This window comes from Ambystoma mexicanum, chromosome 3q (genome assembly GCF_040938575.1).
Source record: "Ambystoma mexicanum isolate Mex_15411 chromosome 3q, UKY_AmexF1_1, whole genome shotgun sequence".
NCBI classification, from domain to species: Eukaryota; Metazoa; Chordata; class Amphibia; order Caudata; family Ambystomatidae; genus Ambystoma; species Ambystoma mexicanum.
In genome coordinates, this window is record NC_090926.1 from 855418106 (window position 1) to 855430550 (window position 12445).

The following is a 12445-nucleotide window of genomic DNA, read 5'->3' on the forward strand; positions in this document are numbered from 1 at the left end:
TTACGTTCCTTAGGATTCCCTTCCCCAAGCTTTAGCTCTACCACGTTCCACAACACAACCAAAAAGAAACACACAGTTCCTTACCAAGCTCCTCGGTTTTCCCTTCCACAAGCTTCAACTCCTTTAGCATCAAAACCAATAAATATTCCACTCTTGGATTCAAACACAAGTTCAGCCATCACAAAATAATAGGTATTCCACTTTGTTAGGCCCCTCAAGGTGTCCCTTCCCCAAGCTCAGGCCCCTCTTGGATTCACACACAAGTTCAGTGGTCAGGATATACCTTTCCTTTTATATTGTGTTCCTTCATACACATTGCACGTGTGGGGTAGAATCAAAGACTTTACCTTCGAAACCGCCAGATTCTTTGCTTCTCCTAGGCGTGACCACTCTGATCGGTATCGCCTCTCTTTATTTCTTGCTCTTACCTTAACTTCAGGTGCTTCCTGCACCCCTTTCTTGCTTTCCTGCGTCTCTTACTTTCTCGTGCACCCTTGCACCTTCCTCCGCTTTGTTCTATCGATATTGTGCCTCTTGCACACGTTCCTTTAACGTGCACACTTGCACCTGGTTAACGTGCACACTTTCCTTCCCATGCTGCTGCACACTTTACACTCTTCAAAAAAGGTTTTAACTTTCACTCTGCGCAGCTAGCACCTTTACCTTCTTTCTGCTTTCCCCTTAAGCTTCCTGTCGCTTTCCGCTATGTGCCGCTTTATAAGCTTCCTCTCACTTTTCCATGCTGCGCTGCTTTTACAAACTGTCTTTCTCACACTCTGCTCTAATCAACCGCATACTCCACCGGACATGAAACTCATCGGACAGCGTTGTGTTGATGAGCGGTCACTCTAGATACACAGGGTCGAGGTCAGGGCACCCCACCTGCCCCTCAAATACCCTTGGGACAGGCACCAGTCCCAAGGGAACTAGCACCTCGCCGGACACCAACAGCAGGATGCAGGCTGCTGTGCTCTGGCTCATTGGAGGCACGGTTCCCAAGCCGAGCTGCAACCCCTCACAAAACACTAGGCCAGCATCTTGGCAAGCCGTTCTCCATGCTGCAGTTCCTGATGTTCTCTGATCTGAACTATTTGTATTTTGTTTATTTATATTGCGCACCGTACCCAGGGGCATCTGGGTGCATTTCTTACATGTTTACAGGTTAAGTTACAGTTGAAAACCTCAAGTTACAATTCTTGGAAGCAAGTACATAGTAAGAAGCAACGGTAGTGGAGGTGGGCACAAAACATATATTACGTCATTCAATACATAGTATATGCATTTATGAGTACACGTAATTTACTTAGAGCAGCTAGGCTATCCACAATATCCCCAGCTCGCTCTCTCCTCTGTGACAAACCAAACCTTTCATAGTTGAACAAACAGTCAAGTAGAGTCAGGTGGGAGTGGTCATTATCAAAATGTCTGACCCTGCCCAACTATTAGTGGGACAACTTGTGTTCTTTCTATAGTAGGTTTGCCTTACTTCCTCCCCCCACCCCCATCTTGTTTCTTCCCCATCTTGTTTCTATGGGTAACCTTCTCTGATACTAGTTGCATCCTCCTCGTCTCAGTATTTGCTAGAAATGGGTGGGGGGGGGGTCAGATTGTAAACACCCCATAAAGGCTGAGGGAGAGTGGGTTGTGATATTATTGGGAATTGGGGGTGGAGGGGATATCATGTCTCGCCCTTGGGTATCCTCTGCCCAGTCCCTCATGACCCTCCACTCAGGTGATTCTCCCTCACTTGTCCACCCCCAGGGTCTGGATCCAAAAGCAATGGCCCTTCCCTGGCCACCTGAATGGAAGATCCCAAAGGTGTAGGGGGAGAATACTGTCAGGTTGCTCACAATTATTATTAATAGATGATGGAAAAATTGATTTCAACCCACAAAACAGCAAAGAAATTTGAATTTGGAATATTTTGGGCCTATGACCAAACGTACCTTATCACGGGGAAAGCGTGTGAAAGTGGTCATCTGAAAACAGTTCTGCTTTTTTTAACTTTAGCTTGCTTCGAAACGATTGCAGCAAATTTTAAAACAGGTTAGCCTATAGGCAGAACTAAGGTCCTGGCCCATGCATCAAATTAGCCACTTGCTTTCTTTTTTCCCAGGTAAGCCATCTTGTAAATCAGCTGGGTCCTCCAGAATCTGCCCCAATCTAGCTTATTCAATGAACTGGCCTCCAGGGCTTCTGTGTATCATTGTTGTTCTGATCTGAGTTATACAGGGTGAAAGCTCATCCTCTCAGACCCCATCCAAATTACTCCAATTTTCTTGCTAGGCAATCCTTAGTAGTGGGTGTCATTCATGTAATTATTTGTTTCTGGACCTCACTGCGCGATTCGTATCCTATTTTGATAATATTCGATTTGCAAAAATGTCCATCTTAGAAATGCATCCCAGAACAGCGTTCTTCCATCTCTGGCTGCTGTAATATGTCCTTGATCATTTGGACTGAAACGTGAAGTGGTGGCCCATTGGAATAACAATTCTGTGACAAGCGACTTTTGCCTTGTGCTGTCATACCCAGAGTGCACGGTCTGTAGGAGGGGAGGGTGACAGGAAGGTTGGTTGTCCGGGCAACAGCCAAGAAGAAGAGACCCCCCCTCAATTGACTGAAGCACTCTGCTGGGCTACTCTAACTTCACCCCTTCCTGCATCTGCCTACGTCAAAAGAACTGCATTAATCAGCACCCTGGTGAGATGTGGCCATTGTAATGGCTGGACTGTCTTTGAATCCCTAGTACTCAGTTCAAACCCAAGGAGTGTTCCTGTGGTGTCTGGAGAAGGTGACCAGCCTTCACAGAGGAATTAAAGAGTGTGAACTCATTACACACAAGGCAATCTCATGCATAAGTCACTGTCCACCAGGCGATCACATGACATTAAATGCTTGCTGCGGTAGGATCGTCTAACCCCAGTAGTCACCATTTTAAAACCATACATGGCTTAGATTTATTTTTGAACCATCTGCCACCAGACATCTGCGGGAACACAATTATGATATTTTGAACTAGAGGTGCTTACAGGGTTCTTTGCGAGTATACAGTCCATTGAAAGCCACTCCAAAACAATGACTGGCTTTTTTTTTTTTTTTAAGACTGCCTTGAAGTGGCATCCAACAGATGGGATTTTGCCACAACTGTGTGTTGGGGAGGGGGCTCAGGGCAGGAGGAGGGGGACGGGTCCTACTCGCTCAATTCTTTTTCCACCCCAATCCTTCCCGCAGTGCGGTCTTCTCTGGGTGGCGGTTGCTGGTTGAACTCATTTAGAGGCGGGGGTGGAAATGTCGACCAAAAAAGTTACAAAGCTGCCACTGCCTGTTGAAAATATGTTTCAGCAGCTGCGTTTAGAAATGCACATGTGACCTTTGAACCCACCATGATACCCCTGCAAAGCAGTTGGGTGGGGGGGGGGGGAGATTTAGGTAGGTCAGTACACCATCACAAGAAGGTGCATGCATCGAGCATTAGGAGAGTGAACTTTAGAAGCAGAGCTTAAAAGCTCAGACTGTACCACCCTTACAAATGGCATTCTGTCACAACTAGCTCAGCACACACACACCTTGCCATGAAGACGAGTAATGTTTCAACAGTGTACTACGTAAATAAGCAATCCAAGATATAAACAAGCCCTTTCGTGCTCTGTGCAGTTTGCATATAGAAAATATATTTTAAACGCAAAAGAGTGTTTTAACTCACAATCAAATGTGGACATGATGTGTGTGTAAAATATGTTACCACCAATAGGCACGAACGTACATGTGAAAATCTCTCTTGTCAATTGAGATTATTGTGCATAGGTTCCAGGTGTATATAGCTTGCCTTGGTTTCTAATCTGTCAGTTCAAAGGCACATCATGCAATATTCAACAGACTGTCCTACAGCTGTCCAAATGTGAGGCACCTCTGGCCTCAGTGCAGAAGACTGCCATCCCTCAGATAGATCTCACCAGGTTATTCTTTATATGTGCAAACGAAAGAGCGTAGGCCCACAAGACTGTCTTTCAGCCAGCTTGCGACCCTTGTTGACACCCCAAAAAGGTTGCATGTGTTAATATCCCCATACAAGAAAGGTGTCGTATTTTTGCGGCAATATTAACCCATTGAACCTGCAGGTGGACACCCCTGCAAACCCCTATATTATTTTAAAAAGGAGCGGTGGACACTGCTGCAACCCCCGCTCCCATTTACCCCAACAATTATCCCCACTAATAAGATCGCCTATGGCCGTTCCCGACGACCATATATATGACGATATTATTGGTCGGGATATTACTTGATACCCAAACGCCAGACGGTTCGATGAGCAGGACTGAGCCATACACTCAAGGTAGGCCAGGATGACAGTAGACATGCAGAGAGGGCAACAGGGCCCTCTTACCCTGCAACATCTCTGGTGGGATAGCTGCTAGAAGATAAAGATAGAGACCATCTTACGCCTGAAGGGTGAGTCACACAAAGGGACTACTTTAGGAGAACGCAGCAGGTAAGGAAGAACGGAAAGAAGTGCTCAGAATTCACCAATCCTCCTGGCTAAAGTGTTCTTTGCCAAATAGATGGCCTTCATAGTCAGATGCTTGAGCGCTATCAGCAGGAGAGGTCAAACAGAGGACTTGGGGGGGGTGGAGATATTAGAAAGACAGGATGAAGGGCAGGTCCCAGATTGGAGTCAGAGACAATTTCACCTGTTGCATTCAGGTGAGGTGGTGAAAAATAAGGTCCCACTATTCAAGGAGGGTCTCCACAAGAGGGGAGAGCGAACTCCAAGAATTGGGAATAGCTTGGTAGCACAGGCTACCTTGACAAAGGAGAGTGGCCCTCAGGGGAGACTTGTGCGTAAAAGTCTATGGATGTGCCAGGGACCACCGGGAAGGGACGCAAGTACATACCGACCCTCGGCGGACCAAACTTTGCCAGTCAAGTCCAGTTCATTCGCAGGTTCGAATCCTGCAGTTGCACGTCTCTGCGGCTTTCAGGGGCTGTGTTCCGGGCCCTCAGTCCGTGGCGATTTCTCTGCTTCTGATGAAGCAATCGGGCTAGTTCCACTGCAGCTTGTCTTAGGGCACAGGGCAGCACAGCAGCAAGGTACCCACGAAGTTTGTCACCACAGCGGGGCAACACAGTGACCACGTATGCTTGGGTTCAGGCGAACTCGCCTAATTCCAGACCTAGGAATGCCAGGTGTACGAAACTCAGCGGGAGAGTGCCTTATATCCAGAGCTTACAGTCTCCAAAGGCAAAACTCGAGACGGCAGCGGCTCCAAGGCAAAGGTCCCACGCGAGCTGGTCAGTTCACTGGGCCGTCAAGGAACACTTCTGACCAGGATTGTTTGCAGGTTAAGCAGGAGGTGCAGAGAGTTGTTGTTTTCACTACAACAACGGGTCGAAGCGCCCTTGCAGGACTTCTGTGACCGATGCGAAACAGGGGCTCCGACAGGACAACAGCAGTGTCAGGAGTCCAAACCATCCAGCGGTTCCACAGTTTACTGAGTGTGGTGTGAACTCAGAAGAACAGCCTGGGTTTAAGGTGTCTTCTCTTATCCAAAATCTCCTTCGCGCCAAAAAATAAAGGAAACCAATAAGATCTGCTCACATTCAGCCATCCTAGACATTCAGCCATCCTAGACATGGACCAATCACAGACCAAGGTGGTCCCAGACATCCCAGCACACCAGAATGTGTATTGGAACTAGACAGCACTAGACCACATCTTGGAGGCACACACACAAGGAATGCAGAAGCCGGCGAAAGCTTCCGTTTGTGCGGGGGTTTGCATGAGCAAATAATGAATTTCCCGGGTCTGCTCGACCTGGGGAAGGCAAAGGAACAAAATGGCCAAAGGACAGGACAAAGGACCTTGTGACATGGCCATTTTAGGTACTGGCCACTGTGCTGGGCCAAACGCGGTTTGGATCATAGAAAAGAGTCAAAAATGCTTTAAAAGTAACAGCTGCCACAGCTCTGTCCTGGACACACTTGTGCATTCACCAAAAATCCTTTGAGGGCGTCTAGGGCCTTAAAAATGCAAAAGAGACCACAGCACACTGTACTGGAAGGTAAATTGTGCACTGATAAAGTGTTGCTAAGAAATAGCAACAAGGTGAAAGACTAAGGGAAACAAAGTCTCAGTATTAAGGGCATGTCAGTTTCCCCATAACAAAATGAGCAAAAGCCCAGCCTGGGCTCCACTGGCAAAACCCAGGCTAGGATGGTCAGACAATGCAAAAAGTTGGGGGAGGGGGAAGAGTTCACAACTGGAGGGAAAAACTACCCATAAATGGAAATCTTTCCTAACACAGACACATACAGTGTTGTACCTGTCCAAACTGGTGTGTGTATATATATATATATATATATATATATATATATATATATATATATCCTTCAATTTACAGACAACTTTGTTAGGGTGAGTATTGCAATTAAGCAAAACAGCAGAGTCTTACTTCCATTATTCGCATTAAAAGGGTTTCTTTTAAAATTGTAGACATTCATATATTCCCATTTTCCCCTTTGCTTTTATGCAAATCACCAGTATTGGGTTCTATAAGAGATACTGGGCCTCATTCCACGTATGGCGGTCCGGAAATACTGGCACCTTTTTCGGACAGTCATACCACGAGAAGGCCGGATGGTGGGCATGGATCCCCCAGCAGGCGACCTGCTGGGAGTCAAGGCCCCTACTGGCATGATTGTCACAGAAGCACCAGCACCCTTAGCAACAGTGCCAGTGCTTCCATGTACCCATTCCCATAGAGTCGTGCTTTTGACCAGGATATCAGGCAGCAGTAAGGGGTGACAGGGTTGGTGCCAACCTCGTAATGAGGCCCACTGTGTTGCATCTGGCTTGTGGTCACCAAAGGAGGAAAGGGTTCGTACAGCATATTTTTTTTCCATTTCCAGGACTGTTTATAACTGGTACATTACGGATCTGGGACTATTTATACTCTTTGAGGCGGCGGAGTTAGCAGAGGAAAAGATTGGAAGGAGGTTTCTGTCATGGAGGCTGATGCATCACAAGTAAGCATGCGAGAGGAAGAGGCAAGGCAGAGCAATGTTTTTGACAACCTACCTCGCATCCCCATCAATGCTTTTATAACAATTAGGGAGCTGGTGAAATCATAAAACACGGTTTGGTATCTCCTAGTTCACAGGCACTCAAAGCTGTGCATCCCCCCACTTTTTCAATCAAGAAAAGGCCCCCACAGTGCACCACCCGCACATCCATCGCTAGTGCGTTACCTAATGCAGTCGTTGTCGCGCACTACTCCGATAGATTCACACGGGGGCAGAAGGCATTCATCCAAGAACAGGCTGAGCCGCGTTTGGGCACTGAAGCCGAACCTGCTGCGGATCAGGCTGCCCAAGTCGGTAACCACGCGGCATCTGCTCAGGTCCAGCAGTAACCAACACTGGCAGCTTTCTGGCGTGTGGGGCGGTGGATAATCAAAAAAGAGCCGGAGCCGCAGTGAACCAACACCTGGAACAGACATGCTTCTCTATGCTTGGTTTCCACAACCTCAGACTCGTCAGTATCAGCACATTCATAGACACAGAAAAGGGACAAACACTTTGACACCACCTCTTCAGAGGCTGCACAGTGCGATAAACGAAGGACAAGGAATAAATCATGGGCATAGAAAAAAGACTTGAGAAACCCTATGGTTTTCAACATGCTTTATTGAATTCATATAACAAATGCATCCCACTGTTAAAGCTAGCGGATGATTAAAGAATAGAGAGCGACGATATACATGCCAACTTTGTAGAGTCGGCAGTTAATCCACCAGGCATTGGAATAAAACAGGGTCAGCAGGTCTCAGTTTACACGTCTTCTTTATTTCCCATCTACATACTAACTGCCCGCGGCGTTCCCTGACCCGCCCCCTCCCAAGTTCCCGTCACTTCCCTGGGATAGGCTCGCAACAGCGACCTTCCCACATAAAGATGTGGAGGAGTTGTATTCTGAGGTTGTTGGCAGAATCTGACATCTCCCTCCTTTTGAATGTACAGCTGTTATCCCATCACTTCAATGAGTCTTTGGAGTTTTATGTGACTTCTCTGTGGTCTTTGGTGACCGTGAGGAGTGCAGACGGCCGCCTGTGCCTGTGTGTCTTGCTCTTCTTCACCAGTGCAGGCAGTACCGGTTGTACATGTTTTTTCCCCATTTGCATTCAGCTCTATGAGCGGTGATCTGTAAAACCAAATCTAGGAGTTCACCATAGGCAGTGGGGACCACAGGAACGGTTGCCAGAGTGTCTTTAAGCTCGTTGGAGAATCCTTTGTAAAACACTGCTGACTTTCTCTCCTCCAGCCAGTGATTCTTAGCAGCAAGTTGTTTGAAGCAGGTTAGATAAGAGAACAATGAGGAGGAACCTTGTCCAAGACTCAAGAATTCCGAGTCGGTCGCCTGAGACTTGTAACGGGTGTAGAATACCCTATTCATTGCTGTGATGAGTGCAGCACAGTCATACAGCATATAGCTGGTTGTCTCCAACAACGGATTTGCACATGCTGCAGCCGTGCCCCCCAAAAGAAAGAGCACAAATGCAACTTTGGTGGTAGAATTAGGAAATGCCGTGGGGCGGCACAAAAAGTGCAATTTGCACTGATTAATGAAAGTCTGGTATTGTTTTGGGTCTCCGGAGAAGCATTTAGGTGGTTCTAACGGAAACTGGGTGACCATGAGGACTTGTGTTTGGTCACGGCCTGGGAAGGATGAGCCGGAACCGGAGGCCGTTGCCCCAGAGGAATCGGCCCCCGAAGGGCGGGAGCTTGCCATCTCTTGCAAGGAATCCATCCTATGATGCATTGAATCGTTGCATCGATCGTATCAGCTCGGAGATCGGCCACCAACTGTGTCAGCGTGGTCAAGGGGTCCGCACCTTCCATGGCTTCCAATTCTGTCACTCACCGGATGGAATGCCTGGTAATCCCGCAGAGACCCGAACCTGACTTGATTGCAGTGCCCTAGTTAGACCTAAACCAGGGCCTCCACTTTATTGAGGGATAGAACTCTTTTCAGTGATATGTCCCCAGACTGATCTAGATAGACAATCAAGTGAGGCCAATCACTTAAAAGAGCGGGAGCACGCACCGCTACGACCACCAGCTGTAAAGGAATAAACACTGTTTACTACTTTAGGTGAAGGCAGTCGCTGAGTACAACTGGATAGGACTGAGATATACCTGAACTATGGTGGCTTGATCTTCCTCTAAGAATCCCTGCCCTAGTTATCCTAGAGAAGAAAGGACGGTTAACTAACTGTCTATTGGATGGGAGTAAAGAACAACCAATATACAAAGAAGGGAAAAAGAATCCAATGATAGTATGTGAGTTCTTACCGTGTTGTTCGGAGAAGGTAAGAAGAACAACATTGTACCACAACGACTGGGATAAAATAACAAAGGGGGAAGGTTAGTACAGGAGCTACCCCGATGGAACGAGGAGCGCACTAAGGTCGGGGTGGTGCACGTTACTGCAAAGCATCCCCAGGTGCAGGTACATATGGGAGTGCTCCAGAAAACTGGTGTAGCGTAGAGAATGGTTCACAAGCAGGAGTGTCAATTGTAGAACAATGCAGACAACACGTTCAACTATGCAGGAGTAGAGAGATTGGGTAATGGCAACACAAAAGAGCAGAATAATACTTGCTGTGGAGTGCTCCGAGTAAGGCGTAATCAAGAAAACAGACAGTGGAAGTAGGTAAGAGGTCTGGTACACGGGGAGAGTCAGACAGCAACAAACGTAGCAAAAATGTATTTAGAGGCAGTCCGTGTAAGCAGACAAGAGGTCCGGTACACAGTGAGTGTCAAATGTAGCAAAAACATATTCAGAGGGAGTCCGTGTAAGCAGGCAAGAGGTCCGGTACACGAGGAGAGTTAGGCAGCAACAACGTAGAAAAAATGTAATCAGAGGCAGTCCGTGTAAACAGGCAAGAGGTCTGGTACACAGTGAGTTGGATTCAAAGCAGAACGAAGACGGAACTTCACAGAAAAAAATGCCAGAAGTAACTTCAATTGGAAGCAGCATTACGCGTCCTTCATGGTGTTTTGTGTGACCCAAAGTGAGGCTCTGGGTTCCCATTGGAGGCATCAGGGAGACGATGCAGGGGAGATGGGAATCGTAGTCCTGATATGATGCAGGAAGCAGCAGCCACGGGAACAGCCCGTTTCCACAGCCATTTCCATTGCCTGTGGAACAGAGCTGAAAATCTTGTTTGTGGCAAAAAAAGGGCACCAGGCCTCTTAAATAGATTATGGGCAGCAGGATAAGTGTGTACTTTTGTCCTGCGGGGAAGCACCGGGCCATGAACCGTAACGATTATGTTCTTCTGGTATCAGGTGTATATGGGCCACATTTGTGGCTACCTCAGATGGTAGGTCAGTTAGACAGGAAACCAGACCGTTAAATGAGTCCCAAGTACAATGCTCAACAAAAAATTCAGACCCTAGAAACAAAGTGTCAACAATGGAAGGGTCCTCCTGACCTGAGTCTTCGTTGCTGGACAGACTCAGTGATTCTTCCTGTGGTGGAGGCATTCCTTTCTTTCTGGAGGATCGCCTGTCCTTGTAGAGATAAAGACGTTCTCGGGGGGAAGCTACTATTCCAACCGTTTATGCAGCAAAGGCACAAGACTACCACCCGAAAAGACCAAAAGAAGGGAAAAAGCCAAATGGCACCAAAAAACCCTTCAGTCCGAAGCAAGATGATAAAGTAGAGAGCGGCTGAAGTTCTGGCAAATAGCAATGTCCAGTCGGGAGAATGATAAGTCCTTGAATCCCTTAGTAGCCAAGACAATTGGGTAGTCAGGAGATGAGCACCACGTAGAGTAATTGGTACTAGCACAAAAGCAAAAGGACAGGGAGTCCTGTAAGGTAGTACAGTGAAATCTCAGCAGAGACAGAAAGTAAGGAAGCGAGGAAGGCAGCAAGCAGTTCAAAGCAACAGAGTACCAGGAAGGAATCAGGAACGTACAAAAGGGTAGGAAGAACCAGAGCAAAGCAAAATCGAGAGAAGTAGCCAAGGTAGGGGAGAAAGGGCGAAGGATACGCACTATTGAAAACAGCATTTTACCCCAAAGATCCAAGAGCAGGGTTGCAACGCGCGGTACGACCGACACCAGAGAGATGTATAGGGAGAAGCGGCCATCATGTTGGAAATGAACTAGACCTGTAATGATGTTCCGGAGAAATATGGCAGAACATTAATAGCGCTGTAAACACCATTTCTTCCATAAGCTCCATGAGGGGCGGCCAATGACACAAAGTCCCGGCCGACCAATTTATAAAAGGATTATGCTGCTGAGCCATGGGATTCCTAGAACAATAGAGAAATGTGCAGCCTTAATGAGATCAAAACATATATTTTCTGAATGTTGAGCTACGGACATACGTAGGAGGAGAGTATTTTCCACAATCAGTCCAGATGAAAGAGGGCTGTCATTGTTGCCTTCCACTGGTGGACTGACTGTTTCCTTTGTGTAAGAATGTGGTGTTTTTGGAAAAGTCCATGAGGTTTCCCACTGCTCTGCAATCAACTAATGCCAGTGCCTGTATAGATTCCATGGGCGGGACGGGGCGGGGCGGTAGGAATCGGTGACTCCTAAAACCACCAAAGAAGACATTGTTACAGCTGATTGAACTGATATCTCGGAGCCGGATTCCATCTCCCTGTTCCGTGCAACGTGGAACGGGAGGCGGTGTTTCTAAAACATCTAGGAGGTGCTATTTGGCAATCCTTTACAATATGTGATCGGGAGGCACAGTACATACAAAGCCCCAGAGAAACTCTTTGTGCTTTTTCTTCAGGGGTTAGTGGTCCCCGTGCACTAACCAATTGCATGGGTTTGGGTTCCAAGGATGCAGTGGAACCAGGAGAAGGAAGAGGAACCGTTCTCTAGCAACATAAGAGCATGTTCTTTGCTGTTCCTGATGCCTTTCTTGAAGCCTATAGTCGTTCTAAAGAGCTAAGGAAAACATAGCACTCAGGGTATCAAGTCTTGGTATTTTAGCCAGCTCATCTTTAATGTGTTCAGTTAAACCCCTCCTATACAGAATACTGCAGGCATCATCCAACCATCCGGATTCCTTGGCCTGCTGTTTAAACTTGGTTGTATAGGTTATCAAGTCCTGCGAGCCTTGTCAACAATCCAAGAGGTTCTCGTGAGCTGAAAATACATATCAGGCCGGTCAAAGATGGCTCGCAAGGCAGCAAGAAAGGCTGTATAATTATCCAATACTGGATCGTTCGAAGTTACCAGGGCCGTAGCCCAAGATAAAGCATTAGCAGTAAGGTGAGATATAACAAATCGCACGTTTGCCCTATCAGACCTATATAATAAGCGCTTAAAGGGAAAATTAAATGTACATGAATCCAAAAACAGGCAATACTTTTTTGGGTTCCCGTCATATTTTCCTACGTAGGATTCTCATTGAC

The 12445-nt window shown here is 47.1% G+C and overlaps 1 protein-coding gene across 2 annotated transcripts in view; it reads right to left on the bottom strand.

Moving 5' to 3' along the window:
• The window catches only part of COIL (coilin), a 205017-nt gene extending 197443 nt beyond the window's left edge, over nt 1-7574 (bottom strand). The window contains exon 1 of one of the 2 annotated variants that reach the window (XM_069654949.1): nt 7249-7574. In XM_069654949.1, coding sequence (XP_069511050.1) covers nt 7249-7499 — 251 coding nt within the window. In that variant the 5' untranslated portion in view covers nt 7500-7574. The remainder of the gene's footprint in view (nt 1-7248) is intronic. The other variant, XM_069654948.1, reaches the window with a different exon arrangement.
• Between the last annotated feature and the right edge of the window lie 4871 nt (nt 7575-12445).